General features: G+C 45.2%; 1 protein-coding gene across 1 annotated transcript in view; it reads left to right on the top strand.

Annotated features, from left to right (window-relative positions):
- Window positions 1–910: 910 nt before the first annotated feature.
- KCNK1 (potassium two pore domain channel subfamily K member 1) overlaps window positions 911–16,095 on the top strand; it is a 28,065-nt gene continuing 12,880 nt past the window's right edge. The window contains exons 1-2 of the mRNA XM_077460578.1: window positions 911–1,299; window positions 14,824–15,219. Of these exons, the coding sequence (XP_077316704.1) occupies window positions 945–1,299; window positions 14,824–15,219 (751 nt within the window). The 5' untranslated portion in view covers window positions 911–944. The remainder of the gene's footprint in view (window positions 1,300–14,823; window positions 15,220–16,095) is intronic.

The raw sequence follows: 16,095 nt of genomic DNA, 5'->3' as shown, positions 1-16,095 counted from the left end.
ACACGTAGGAGAAAAAAATTGCTGCGCAAATACCGTGTGAGATAAAAAGCTGCAACAACCACCATTGTATTCTCTAGGGTCTTTGCTTAAATTAAAAAAAAAAACATATATAATGTTTGGGGGTTCTATGTAATTTTCTAGCAAAATAAATGATGATTTTTACATGTAGGAGAGAAATGTCAGAATTAGCCTGGGTGGCAAGGGGTTAAGCAGATTGGTTAAGCTGCACCAGATCTCCAATCCCTGGAAAGTCTCCATTAATTGTTACAAAATATTTTTTTTTTCTCTCTCTCTCTCTTTGTCTTTTTGGGTGTACTGTTCCTTTAAATGCGCATGTCATGAAGTCCCTGAATAGGTCCCTTGAAGAGAGAGCGATGGATGACGAATAGCGATGGATGACGAATGCGGGGGGGACTCGGCTGGGAAAGGTGCAGCACATGTGTGAACCAGTAGAACTGGCTCCGTCAGCGGAGGGGGCGGGTCCTGTGCGAGGTAATTCATCTCTCCTCTCATTTCCTCCCCGGCTCTGCTCAGGTTCCTCTCTCTCTCTCTCTCTCTCTCTCTCTATCTATGCCAATGAGACGTATTTTGATGGAATTCGCGGGTACGCCCCGGCTCCATCGCTGAAAACTTCGCCTCGGAAAGCTGAGCCCGCGTCCCCCCTTGGTCACCCCGAGAGAGCCGACGGGGGGCTGGAAAATTCTGCCACATCAGCTGCCACCATCTCCGGTGAAAGGAGGTCAGAGGAAAAAAAAAGGAAAAATCAGCAAGACTCCGCAGCCAGCCGCCCGCTCTCCGCGCTAAACATGGCCGCTGTCTCGCTCCTTCCTCTGTTCAGTTTTGGGGGATCTGGTTGACTTTTTTTTTTTTTGAGGGGGGGGGGGCTGGGTTGTTTTTTTTTTATTTTTTTTTGCTTTTTTTTTTTTATTTCCCCACACAGGACGATGTTGCAGTCGTTAGCCGGCAGCCGCTGCGTGCGGGTGATTGATAGGAACCGGTCGGCGTGGTATTTCGCCTTCCTCCTGGCCAGCTACCTCCTGTATCTGGTGTTCGGCGCGCTGATCTTCTCCTCGGTGGAGCTGCCCTACGAAGACTTGATGAGGAAGGAGTTGGCGGAGGTGAAGCGGACTTTCCTCCGGGAAAACCAGTGCCTGTCCGAGGAGCAGCTGGAGGTCTTCCTGGAGCGGGTGCTGGAGGCCAGCAACTACGGGGTGTCCATCCTCAACAACGCCTCCGGGAACTGGAACTGGGACTTCATGTCCTCGCTCTTCTTCGCCAGCACCGTGCTGTCCACCACAGGTAATCACCAACTCACCACCTATATGACCGCTTCTCTAAAGGGGGGAACTCCTGGCAAACCGCTAAATACACCGATAACGTACTTCTATGATAGTTGTTTTACCTGTCAAAAGATTTGTATTTCTGTCCATCCAGTCTTGAGATTTACACAGCCCTACCACACAGTACAGCCCAGCCTGGCAGGGGAGGAGACCTGACTTTTCTATGCTGCAGTTAAGGTCCTGTCCCTCCCCCAGGTTGTGATTGGACAGTGAAGGGAGAAGCAGCAAACTGATGAGTTCATCCCTTTGACACTCTGCTTACCGGTCTAATTTGTGATTGGACAGTGAAAAGAGTAGCAGCAAACTGATGAGCTCATCCCTTTGACACTCTGCTTACTGGTCCAATTTGTGATTGGACAGTGAAAGGAGAAGGAGCAAACTGATGAGCTCATCTCTTTGATACTTTGCTTACTAGTATTGTCCCTCCCCCAGCTTGTGATTGGACAGTGAAAGAAGAAGTAGCAAACTGATGAGCTCATCTCTGTCCCTCTGCTTACTGGTATTGTCCCTCCCCCCAGCTTTTGACTGGACAGTGAATGAAGAAGCAGCAGACCGATAAGCTCATCTCTTTGATACTCTGCTTACAGGTCTTGTCCCTCCCCCACCTTGTGATTGGACAGTGAAAGGAGAAGCAGCAGACTGATGAGCTCATCTCTCTGTCACTCTGCTTACAGGTCTTGACCCTGCCCCCCACCCCCCCCCCCCCGCTTGTGATTGGACAGTGAAAAGAGAAGCAGCAAACTGATGAGCTCATTCCTTTGTCACTCTGCTTACTGGTCCAATTTGTGATTGGACAGTGAAGGGAGAAGCAGCAAACTGATGAGCTTATCTCTTTGTCACTCTGCTTACAGGTCTTGTCCCTCCCCCAGCTTTTGACTGGACAGTAAATGAGAAGCAGCAAATTGATGAGCTCATCTCTTTGATACTTTGCTTATTGGTATTGTCCCTCCCCCAGCTTGTGATTGGACAGTGAAGGGAGAAGCAGCAAACTGATAAACTCATCTCTTTGATACTCTGCTTACAGGTCTTGTCCCTCCCCCAGCTTGTGATTGGACAGTGAAAGGAGAAGCAGCAGACTGATGAGCTCATCTCTGTCACTCTGCTTACAGGTCTTGTCCCCCCCCCCCCCTGCTTGTGATTGGACAGTGAAAGGAGAAGCAGCAAACTGATGAACTCATCTCTTTGTCACTCTGCTTACAGGTCTTGTCCCTCCCCCAGCTTTTGACTGGACAGTAAATGAGAAGCAGCAAATTGATGAGCTCATCTCTTTGATACTTTGCTTATTGGTATTGTCCCTCCCCCAGCTTGTGATTGGACAGTGAAGGGAGAAGCAGCAAACTGATAAACTCATCTCTTTGATACTCTGCTTACAGGTCTTGTCCCTCCCCCAGCTTGTGATTGGACAGTGAAGGGAGAAGCAGCAGACCGATGAGGTCGTCTCTGTCACACTGCTCTCTTCTCCTGCCAGCTTGTCCCTTGTTAGCATTGCAGTACATCTGATTGGCTCCTTGTGCTGCCTGTCTCTCTCTAGCACCGCCCTTTCTGGCTGGGGAGGAGACCTTATTTTTCTATTGTGCAGTTAAGTGACGCTGACAAGTCTTGTCCCTCCCCCAGCCTGTGATTGGACAGTGAAGCAGCAGACTGATGAGCTCATCTCTCTGTCACTCTGCTCTCTCCTCCTGTCAGCATGCCTCTTGTTAGCATTGCAGTACACCTGATTGGCTCCTTGTGCTGCTTCTCTCTCCCACTCTGAGCTCTGCTGTACAAGGACTGCGAGAACTAAGCTGATTTTCAAGAGCTTAGCACTGTTTGTATTTAAACAAATACATTTAAAGTATGACTGAAGACATTTTTTATTTATTTTTTATTTAAGTTTTGAATAGATTGGAGAGGGATTAGAACCCCTGCCAGGTTTTTACTGCCATCTGCGTCCCCGTTTGGGAGATTCACCTTCTCTATTTGTCCTGGAGAATAAAAGAAAATCCTAAACTTTGGGTTTGTCCCCAGAACAGGAATAGAGGAGAAATTTTCCGATGGGGACACGAATTCTGGTGACAATCAGGGATTCCCTCACTTCCGGTTTTGGCTATGGGACAGGAAGTGAAGGGGAATCTCCCCACTGGGGACGCAGATTGCAAAAAAACTGACAGGGGTTCTAACCCTTCCTCACTTTATTTAAAATGAACAAAGTTTTGACTTTAGTTCTACTTTATTGATGTATTAATGAATGCAGAACCGCGTTAATCTGCGTCTTTTATTTCTGCCCGGAGTTCAGCTTTAATCTTTCATTGGGTTTTATAACCACCCATCAATAGACTGGTGAGATGTGCCCGTTGCTCTGCCATGTCTTTCTATGGACGGTGGGGGAGGGGGGAGGGGGGGGGGACATGTCGGTATGTGTAGGCGCTTCCACACCCTGGAACATGGACTATAGGATTTTATAGCCGGAGATAAGCAAATACTCTTCATAGACTTTGACCCCCGAAGGCCGGTGTGGCGCTGGAGACGCTGTGCCCTGGCAGTCAATAACACCCGACTCCTCCGTGTTACTATATCGGGACGTCCTCTGCGCTCATCTCATACCTCCGCATTGTCCTTCAGAAGCTCCGCTAGAAGTGCCACCCCACCCCAAAAGTCCCACCGGAGGGATAAACCATGGGGGGGGGGGGGGGGGCTTCTCTGTGGTCATATTACCATCCCTGTGCTGAGTTCCCGGGTCTGTACACCCGCTGTGCCCATTATGAGGGGTTCCCACCATCCCTGTGATGAGTTCCCGGGTCTGTACACCCGATGTGCCCATTATGAGGGGTTCCCACCATCCCTGTGCTGAGTTCCCGGGTCTGTACACCTGCTGTGCCCATTATGAGGGGTTCCCACCATCCCTGTGCTGAGTTCCCGGGTCTGTACACCCGCTGTGCCCATTATGAGGGGTTCCCACCATCCCTGTGCTGAGTTCCCTGGTCTGTACACCCGCTGTGCCCATTATGAGGAGTTCCCACCATCCTTGTGCTGAGTTCCCTGGTCTGTACACCCGCTGTGCCCATTATGAGGAGTTCCCACCATCCCTGTGCTGAGTTCCCAGGTCTGTACACCCGCTGTGCACATTATGAGGGGTTCCCACCATCCCTGTGCTGAGTTCCCGGGTCTGTACACCCGCTGTGCCCATTATGAGGGGTTCCCACCATCCCTGTGCTAAGTTCCCGGGTCTGTACACCCGCTGTGCCCATTATGAGGGGTTCCCACCATCCCTGTGCTAAGTTCTCGGGTCTGTACACCCGCTGTGCCCATTATGAGGGGTTCCCACCATCCCTGTGCTGAGTTCCGGGGTCTGTACACCCGCTGTGCCCATTATGAGGGGTTCCCACCATCCCTGTGCTGAGTTCCCAGGTCTGTACACCCACTGTGCCCATTATGAGGGGTTCTCACCATCCCTGTGCTGAGTTCCTGGGTCTGTACACCCGCTGTGCCCATTATGAGGGGTTCCCGCCATCCCTGTGCTGAGTTCCCGGGTCTGTACACCCGCTGTGCCCATTATGAGGGGTTCCCACCATTCCTGTGCTGAGTTCCTGGGTCTGTACACCCGCTGTGCCCATTATGAGGGGTTCCCACCATCCCTGTGCTAAGTTCCCGGGTCTCTACACCCGCTGTGCCCATTATGAGGGGTTCCCACCATCCCTGTGCCGAGTTCCCGGGTCTGTACACCCGCTGTGCCCATTATGAGGGGTTCCTACCATCCCTGTGCTAAGTTCCCGGGTCTCTACACCCGCTGTGCCCATTATGAGGGGTTTCCACCATCCCTGTGCTGAGTTCCGGGGTCTGTACACCCGCTGTGCCCATTATGAGGGGTTCCCACCATCCCTGTGCTGAGTTCTTAGCTCTGTACACCCGCTGTGCCCATTATGAGGGGTTCCCGCCATCCCTGTGCTGAGTTCCCGGGTCTGTACACCCGCTGTGCCCATTATGAGGGGTTCCCACCATCCCTGTGCTAAGTTCCCGGGTCTCTACACCCGCTGTGCCCATTATGAGGGGTTCCCACCATCCCTGTGCCGAGTTCCCGGGTCTGTACACCCGCTGTGCCCATTATGAGGGGTTCCCACCATCCCTGTGCTGAGTTCCTGGGTCTGTACACCCGCTGTGCCCATTATGAGGGGTTCCCACCATCCCTGTGCTAAGTTCCCGGGTCTCTACACCCGCTGTGCCCATTATGAGGGGTTCCCACCATCCCTGTGCCGAGTTCCCGGGTCTGTACACCCGCTGTGCCCATTATGAGGGGTTCCTACCATCCCTGTGCTAAGTTCCCGGGTCTCTACACCCGCTGTGCCCATTATGAGGGGTTTCCACCATCCCTGTGCTGAGTTCCGGGGTCTGTACACCCGCTGTGCCCATTATGAGGGGTTCTCACCATCCCTGTGCTGAGTTCTTAGCTCTGTACACCCGCTGTGCCCATTATGAGGGGTTCTCACCATCCCTGTGCTGAGTTCCCGGGTCTGTGCACCCGCTGTGCCCATTATGAGGGGTTCCCACCATCCCTGTGCTGAGTTCCTGGGTCTCTACACCCGCTGTGCCCATTATGAGGGGTTCCCACCATCCCTGTGCTGAGTTCCCGGGTCTGTACACCCGCTGTGCCCATTATGAGGGGTTCCCACCATCCCTGTGCTGAGTTCCTGGGTCTCTACACCCGCTGTGCCCATTATGAGGGGTTCCCACCATCCCTGTGCTGAGTTCCCGGGTCTGTACACCCGCTGTGCCCATTATGAGGGGTTCCCACCATCCCTGTGCTGAGTTCCGGGGTCTGTACACCCGCTGTGCCCATTATGAGGGGTTCCCACCATCCCTGTGCTGAGTTCCCGGGTCTGTACACCCGCTGTGCCCATTATGAGGGGTTCCCACCATCCCTGTGCTGAGTTCCGGGGTCTGTACACCCGCTGTGCCCATTATGAGGGGTTCCCACCATCCCTGTGCTGAGTTCCCGGGTCTGTACACCCGCTGTGCCCATTATGAGGGGTTCCCACCATCCCTGTGCTGAGTTCCCGGGTCTGTACACCCGCTGTGCCCATTATGAGGGGTTCCCTCTGCTGAGTTCCTGGAAGAAGGTCATTATTGGGGGTCACATACAGGACGGGGTTTGATGTTGGTAGCTGACGGCGGGCACAGAGCTGAGTGCCCCATATGAGGGATGGAGAGGAGATCTCTAGGTGATGCAATGCAGATGGTTTCCCGTTTCTGTTTGTCTGCAGTGAGTCCACTTCCTGCACTGTACAGAGCCCCTCCCCCCACCCCATCCCCCGCCGGACTCCGGGGACAGGCTCTGCTTCTGGGGGGCATTCGCCCCTGAAAAACTCAAAAATGTCCCTGGATCTCTAAACTACATGTTATATATGTAGGACTACAACCCCCTCCCCCCCACCCCACCCCCATCCTGCAGGGGTCGCTGGTAATTTGGGCTTCTTTCCCTCCACTCACAGCATGCACAGCCAGGTGCGCAGCATTTTCAGCATTCTTCCTTTCGGCTCAAGAATCAGTCTAGGGGTTTCTTTTAGGGTTTTTATTGGGAACAGGAACTTGGATGGGGAGCATGGGACACCCCCAAACCGTAGAATGTGAGGACTAGGCTGCTCTGTACAAAAATGAGGGCAGCATTGCACGCTCCTGGCTACACTGAGCACTACTATATTATCAAAAGTATTGGGACGCCTGCCTTTACACACACATGAACTTTAATGGCCTCCCAGTCTTAGTCCGTAGGGTTCAATATTGAGTTGGCTCCGCCCTTTGCAGCTATAACAGCTTCACCTCTTCTGGGAAGGCCGTCCACAAGGTTTAGGAGGGTGTCTATGGGAATGTTTGACCATTCTTCCAGAAGTACATTCGTGAGGTCAGGCACTGATGTTGGACGAGAAGGCCTGGCTCGCAGTCTCCGCTCTAATTCATCCCAAAGGTGTTCTATCGGGTTGAGGTCAGAACTCTGTACAGGCCAGTCACGTTCCTCCACCCCAAACTCGCTTATCCATATCTTTATGGACCTTGCTTTGTGCACTGGTCTAAATCATTTGGTGTGGGGGGGGGATTATAGTGTGGGATGGAGGGAGGATTATGGTGTGGGGGGGATTATAGTGTGGGATGGAGGGGGGATTATGGTGTGGGGGGGGATTATAGTATGGGATGGAGGGGGATTAAAATGTGGGATGGAGGGGGGATTATGGTGTGGGATGGAGGGGGGGATTATGGTGTGGGGGGGGATTATAGTGTGGGATGGAGGGAGGATTATGGTGTAGGGGGGGATTATAGTGTGGGATGGAGGGGGGATTATGGTGTAGGGGGGGATTATAGTGTGGGATGGAGGGGGGATTATGGTGTAGGGGGGGATTATAGTATGGGATGGAGGGGGGATTATGGTGTAGGGGGGGATTATAGTATGGGATGGAGGGGGATTAAAATGTGGGATGGAGGGGGGATTATGGTGTGGGATGGAGGGAGGATTCTGGTGTGGGGGGTTGTTTTTCAGGGGTTGGGTTTGGCCCCTTAGCTCCAATTAAGGGAACTCTTAAGGCGTCAGCATACCAAGACATTTTGGACAATTTCATGCTCCCAACTTTGTGGGAACAGTTTGGGGACGGCCCCTTCTTGTTCCAACATAACTGCCTTCCAGTGCACAAAGCAAGGTCCATAAAGACAAGGATGAGCGAGTTTGGGGTGGAGGAACTTAACTGGCCTGCACAGAGTCCTGAACCCTCAACCCGATAGAACACCTTTGGGATGAATCAGAGTGGAAACTGCGAGCCAGGCCTTCTCGTCAAACATCAGTGCCTGGCCTCACAAATGCTCTTCTGGAAGAATGGTCAAACATTCCCCATAGACACATCTCCTAAACCTTGTGGACGGCCTTCCCAGAAGAGGTGAAGCTGTTATAGCTGCAAAGGGCGGAGCCAACTCAATATTGAACCCTACGGACTAAGACTGGGATGCCATTAAAGTTCATGTGCGTGTAAAGGCAGGTGTCCCAATACTTTTGGTAATATAGTATGTGTGTGTATATATATAATTCTTTTTTTCTTTTCTTTTCCAAATTGAAATTCCAATCTGCTGTACGAGGACACACATTGTACGGAGAAGATCTATAAGATGACCTCATACACGCGGTGACTAAGCTGCAGATGGAATCTCTGATGATTCCTCACATTGGCAGCGGACGCGTGTGACGGTGACACCCCCGCCCGTCCCGCCCGTCCCGCACCTCTCGCTGTAAGACGATCGTCTATTATATATTACTTTACAGGATTCAGTCTGTGAGACGAGAGACCCAATACACAGATACAATCTAAGACTGTTTGTATAAAGGATTATCCCTCGTCTGCCGAGGAGCTTGTCTCCCCGGATCACATTATCTAAAACCCGAGAACAGAAATATAATATGTTGCAGATTACCAGTTCTCAGATGTGGTGGCTGCATTAGTTTTCCTCTTAATTTTTAACTTGGTGTTCCTGCCAGTAACTCACTTCCTGCTCTCGGGTGACAACACTCGTTGTACTGTATCTGGGTAAAAAGCAACATTGTCACCCCGGGACAGGATTTATGAACACGTCCACCTCTCCTCTTCTGCAGAACATAACCTGTACCATCACATCTAATAATAATAATTTACAGTAATATAAAATATGAAAATATAAAATATAAAATAATCTAATTTACAGTAATATAAAATATGAAAATATAAAATAATCTAATTTACAGTAATATAAAATAATAATAAATATAAAATAATCTAATAATTACAGTAATATAAAATAATAATGAAAATAATATAAAATCTAATTTACAGCAATATAAAATAATAATAAAATAATCTAATAATAAATTACAGTAATATAAAATAATAAAAATAAAATAATTTACAGTAATATAAAATGATGAAAATAATATAAAATAATCTAATTTACAGTAATATAAAATATGGAAAATAATATAAAATAATCTAATTTACAGTAATATAAAATAATAAATATAAAATAATCTAAGAATTTACAGTAATATAAAATAATAATGAAAATAATATAAAATCAAATTTGCAGTAATATAAAATAATAAAATCTAATAATAATTTACAGTAATATAAAATGATGAAAATAATATAAAATAATCTAATTTACAGTAATATAAAATAATGAAAATAATATAATAATCCAATTTACAGTAATATAAAATAATAAATATAAAATAATCTAAGAATTTACAGTAATATAAAATAATAATGAAAATAATATAAAATCAAATTTGCAGTAATATAAAATAATAAAATCTAATAATAATTTACAGTAATATAAAATAATAATGACAATAATATAAAACCGAATTTACAGTAATATAAAATAATAATAAAAATAAAATCTAATAATAATTTACAGTAATATAAAATAATGAAAATAAAATTTAATTTACAGTAATATAAAATAATAAAAATAAAATAATCGAATAATTTACAGTAATATAAAATAATAGTGAAAATAATATATAATCTAATTTACAGTGATATAAAATAATAAATATAAAATAATCTAATAATTTACAGTAATATAAAATAATAATAAAAATAATATATAATAATAATAATTTACAGTAATATAAAATAATCAAATTTACAGTAATATAAAAAAATAATAAAATCTAATAATAATAATTTACAATAATATAAAATAATAAAAATAATATAAAATAATAATCTAATAATTATAATTGCATCTTTACAGTGCAGCAAATTGTTCAGTATCCTGCTTAGTCACAGCCAGAATCCAAGCTCCTCTTCTGTGAAACATCACCTGTACAATCACATCTAACAATAAATTAGTAACATTTCTAATTATATACTGTCATATAAAATAATAATATAATAACTAAAATAATATAATAAAATAATAAAAAATATTAATAATATAAAATAAAAATTTACAGTAATATAAAATAATAAAAATAGCCTAAAATAATAATCGAATAATAATTATAATTGCATCTTTACTGTGCAGCAAATTGTTCAGTATCCTGCTTAGTCACTGTCAGAATCTAAGCTCCTCTTCTGCAAAACATCACCTGTACAATCACATCTAATAATCAATTAGTAACATTTATAATAATATACTGTAATATAATCATATAAAATAATAATAATAACAAAAATAATATAAAATAATATTAATATAAAATAATAAAAATGATATAAAATAATAATCTAATAATAATAATAATAATTGCATTTTTACCGTGCAGCAAATTATTTAGTATCCTTCTTAGTCACAGCCAGAATCCAAGCCCTGATGAAGCGGGAATTCTGACCCTGAAACACGTTGCTAATTTTTTACTGACGACTTGTAATAAAGACTTACAGTGCCTTCAAAAAGTATTCATACCCCTTGAAATTTCCCACATGTTGTCATGTTACAACCAAAAACATAAATGTATTGATTGGAACTTTATGTGATGGACCAACACAAAGTGGCACATATTTGTGAAGTGGAAGGAAAATGATAAATTATACAAATAAATATGTGAAAAGTGTGTGTGTGTGTGTGTGTGGGGGGGGGGCATTTGTATTCTTGTATTCATAACCCCTAACTAAAATCTAGCGGAACCAATTGCCTTCAGAAGTCACCTATCATGTAAAATCTCAATAAAATGCATTTATGTTTCTGATTGTAACATGACAAAGTGTGTAAAATATTGAGGGGTATGAATACTTTTTCCAGGCACTGTATTGGACTTGAATGGGGTAGGTGGTCCTGTGCTGTGTTTATATTCTTCAGGCCACTCCAGGGAACCCCCAAGAGCCCAATTTAAAAATCTAAAATTTAAATTTAAAATAAAATCTAATTTACAGTAATATAAAATATAAAATAATCTAATTTACAGTAATATAAAATAAAAATAAAAATAAAATAATCTAATCATTTACAGTAATATTAAATAATAATGAAAATAATATAAAATCTAATTTACAGTAATATAAAATAATAATAAAAATAATATAAAATAATCTAATAATTTACAGTAACATAAAATAATAATGAAAATAATATAAAATAATCTAATTTACAGTAATATAAAATAATAATAAAATAATCTAATAATAATAATTTACAATAATATAAAATAAAAATAATATAAAATAATAATCTAATAATTATAATTGTATCTTTACAGTGCAGCAAATTGTTCAGTATCCTGCTTAGTCACAGCCAGAATCCAAGCTCCTCTTCTGTGAAACATCACCTGCACAATCATATCTAATAATAAATTAGTAACATTTATAATAATATAGTGTCATATAAAATAATAATATAACTAAAATAATATAAAATAATAAAAAATATTAATAATATAAAATAACAATTTACAGTAATATAAAATAATAAAAATAGCCTAAAATAATAATCAAATAATAATTATAATTGCATCTTTACTGTGCAGCAAATTGTTCAGTATCCTGCTTAGTCACAGCCAGAATCCAAGCTCCTCTTCTGCAAAACATCACCTGTACAATCACATCTAATAATAAATTAGTAACATTTATAATAATATACTGTAATATAATCATATAAAATAATAATAACAAAAATAATATAAAATAATAATAAAAATTATATAAAATAATAATCTAATTATAATAATAATAATTGCATTTTTACCGTGCAGCAAATTATTTAGTATCCTTCTTAGTCACAGACAGAATCCAAGCCCTGATGAAGGGGGAATTCTGACCCTGAAACACGTTGCTAATTTTTACTGACTTCTTGTAATAAAGACTTACAGAGCCTTCAAAAAGTATTCATACCCCTTGAAATTTCCCACATGTTGTCATGTTACAACCAAAAACATAAATGTATTTATTGGGATTTTATGTGATGGACCAACACAAAGTGGCACCTAATTGTGAAGTGGAAGGAAAATGATAAATTATACAAATAAATATGTGAAAAGTGTGTGTGTGTGGGGGGGGGGGGGGGGGCATTTGTATTCAGCCCCCTTTACTCTGATACCCCTAACTAAAATCTAGCGGAACCAATTGCCTTCAGAAGTCGCCTATCATGTAAAATCTCAATAAAATGCATTTATGTTTCTGGTTGTAACATGAAAAAAATTTGTAAAATATTGAGGGGTATGAATACTTTTTCCAGGCACTGTATTGGACTTGAATAGGGCTGGTGGTCCTGTGCTGTGTTTATATTCTTCAGGCCACTCCAGGGAACCCCCAAGAGCCCAATTTTGATTACCTGGCCCATATTTTCTTTACCCCGGGTTCAGCACACTACTATAACCCTAAACCTTAACATAGAGGGGCTCCTAGGTGTGGACCCCGGAGCACAAACATACATTTGCGTATCGGCAGAGCAGAGAACGGTGTCAGTAAAACAGAGATTGGTGTCAGCAGTTTTTATTTTTATTATTTTTTTACAATTTTACTTTTTTAATGATTTTTTTATTTATTTACATATTTTTTAGGACCCCTGTTGGGGGACTTTGCTGAAATATCGGGGGGGGGGGGGGGGGGGGGTCTAAACCAGGGGTCTCAAACTAGTGGCCGTCCAGCTGTTGCAAAACTACAAGTCCCATCATGCCTCTGTCTGTGGGAGTCAGGCTTGTAACTGTCAGCCTCGCAATGCCTCATGGGACTTGTAGTTTTGCAACAGCTGGAGGGCCACCAGTTTGAGACCCCCTCAAACAGACCTCTGATGTCTCACTTTTAAGGGGGATTTTCAAGAGGATGAGGACAGAGATTTCCTAGTCTCTTTCTCTGAAGCCTCAGCTGCACTAGATAGTGAACTAAAAGGAAGTTCCTGTTCATTCACAAACTTATGCATAGTAAACATGATTTACTATGCTTCAGGTAAGAATGAACACTGTAAAGGAGCACTCCGCTGGGGTCACCTGATTTATGGAGGGGCTCCGCTGGGGGGTCACCTGATTTATGGAGGGGCTCCGCTGGGGGTCACCTGATTTATGGAGGGGCTCCGCTGGGGGTCATTTGATTTATGGAGGAGCTCCGCTGGGGGTCATTTGATTCATGGAGGGGCTCCGCTGGGGGACACCTGATTTATAGAGGGGCTCCGCTGGGAGACACCTGATTTATGTAGGAGCTCCGCTGGGGGACATCTGATTTATGGAGGGGCTCCGCTGGGGGACATCTGATTTATGGAGGGGCTCCGCTGGGGGGGTCACCTGATTTATGGAGGGGCTCCGCTGGGGGGGTCACCTGATTTATGAAGTGGCTCCACTGGGGGACATCTGATTTATGGTGGGGCTCATCTGTTTTATGGAGGGACTCCGCTGGGGGACATCTGATTTATGGAGGGACTTGGCTGGGGGTCTTCTGATCAATGGAGGGGCTCCGCTAGGTGTCATCTGATTTATTGGGGGCTCCGCTGGGGGACACCTGATTTATGGAGGGGTTCTGCTGGGGGTCATCTGATTTATGAAGGGGGCTACCTGATTTATTGGGGGCTCCGCTGGGGGACATCTGATTTATGGAGGGGTTCTGCTGGGGGTCACTTGATTTATGAAGGGGGCTACCTGATTTATGGAGGGACTCTGCTAGGGTACATTTGATTTATGGAGGGGTTCTGCTGGGGGTCATCTGATTTATGAAGGGGGCTACCTGATTTATGGAGGGACTCTGCTGGGGGACATCTGATTTATGGAGGGACTCTGTTGGGGGTCATTTGATTTATGGAGGGGCTCTGCTAGGGGGTCATCTGATTTATGTGTTCATCACAAAACGAAGGGCCCAGTCAATAAAATATTCATAGGGCCCCTTTCCCACGCTCTCCATCCTTAAACTCTCCCCCGCAGTGGCGGCCTGCGGGAGAAGAGACGAAGGAATCTGACAGCACTGCAGGGGGCGCCAGGAAACAGGGGAAATGGGCACTGCACAGGCCTATGGAGGGCATGATGTTCTGTACCCCTCAAAGATAGCTGGGAATGGATCATAACAGTCAGTAGAGCTAGAGAGAGCACAGGAAGTTATCAGTGCACAAGATTTCTGGCAGGATCAACCTGTGTTTTTTTTTTTTTTCCAGTGGTTTATGTAATAATAGATCAAAAGGGGAGCAAATATCATTGTATCCGCCTCCAGGTGGCCCTTTAAGTGGGCTTTCATCTCCAGGAGGTGGCGCTGCTTCTGTATCATGTGATCGCTGTGATTGGCTCTCACCGTGGTCACATGATCAGTCGGTGACAGCTTGGTCAGTGTGCTGGGAGCATGGCAGTGGGGGGTGCACTCTCCGCACCTCATTGCCCGTGGATGCATATGTGATGCGGCTTGGCGTTAATGCCCGCCTTTCTGGCTGCCCGCATATATGTATTGCATGGTGGGCAAGAGGTACTGCCGGTTCTGTCCGAACCTTCTGGGTAAGACATTGTAGGCCTCTGGTGTGTGTTCATATAATCCCCCCTCCCCCATTGTACATACTAACTCACGTGTCATTTTTGTGGTTGTAGGGTACGGACACACCGTTCCATTGTCGGACGGAGGGAAGACGTTCTGCATCTTGTACTCCATCATCGGGATCCCCTTCACTCTGCTCCTGTTCACGGCCGTGGTCCAGCGGATCATCGTCCACGTATCGCGGAGGCCGGTCCTCTTCATCCACCTGCGCTGGGGCTTTCCCAAACACATCGTGGCCATCATTCACGCCTTCCTCCTGGGGCTCCTCACCGTCTCCTGCTTCTTCCTCATCCCGGCCGCCGTCTTCACCGACCTGGAGGGGGACTGGAACTTCTTGGAGTCCTTCTACTTCTGCTTCATCTCCCTCAGCACCATCGGCCTGGGCGATTACGTCCCTGGCGAGGGCTACAACCAGCGATTCCGAGAGCTCTACAAGCTTGGCATCACTTGTAAGTATTGTGGGCCACGGAAACACTAATATCGGAGTTTAGGGGTGCCCTTTGCTTCTGCGGAGTGCTTCTCTAGAACAGGGGTCTCCAAACTTTCTAAACAAAGGGCCAGTTTATTGTCCTTGAGAACTTAGGGGGGGCCGGACTGTGGTCAGTGGGAGTAGAAAATGTCCTGGCATCACTGGGAGCAAACAATGCCCCATCACTGGTGTCAGTGGGAGGAGTTGTGTCCCATTGTTGGTGTCAGTGGATGGAACGGGGCCCCATTGTTGGTGTTAGAGGGAGGAAGAGTGCCCCATTGTTGGTATCAGTGGGAGGAATAGTGCCCCATTGTTGGTATCAGTGGGAGGAATAGTGCCCCATTGTTGGTATCAGTGGGAGGAATAGTGCCCCATTGTTGGTGTTAGTGGGATGAATAGTGCCCCGTAATAGGTGTTGGTGGGAGGAATAGTGCCCCATTGTTGGTGTCAGTGGGAGGAATAGTGCCCCATTGTTGGTGTCAGTGGGAGGAATAGCGCCCCATTGTTGGTGTCAGTGGGAGGAATAGTGCCCCATTGTTGGTGTCAGTGGGAGGAATAGTGCCCCATTGTTGGTGTCAGTAGGAGCAATAGTGCCCCATTGTTGGTGTCAGTGGGAGCAATAGTGCCCCATTGTTGGTGTCAGTGGGAGCAATAGTGCCCCCTTGTTGGTGTCAGTGGGAGCAATAGTGCCCCCTTGTTGGTGTCAGTGGGAGCAATAGTGCCCCCTTGTTGGTGTCAGTGGGAGCAATAGTGCCCCCTTGTTGGTGTCAGTGGGAGCAATAGTGCCCCCTTGTTGGTGTCAGTGGGAGCAATAGTGCCCCCTTGTTGGTGTCAGTGGGAGCAATAGTGCCCCCTT

Source organism: Lithobates pipiens, unplaced genomic scaffold (assembly GCF_037356315.1).
Source record: "Lithobates pipiens isolate NorthernLeopardFrog02 unplaced genomic scaffold, aLitPip1_a1.2 Scaffold_28, whole genome shotgun sequence".
Lineage (NCBI taxonomy): Eukaryota > Metazoa > Chordata > Amphibia > Anura > Ranidae > Lithobates > Lithobates pipiens.
Note: the sequence above shows the minus strand (reverse complement) of the source record. Positions and strands in the feature narration are given on the sequence as shown.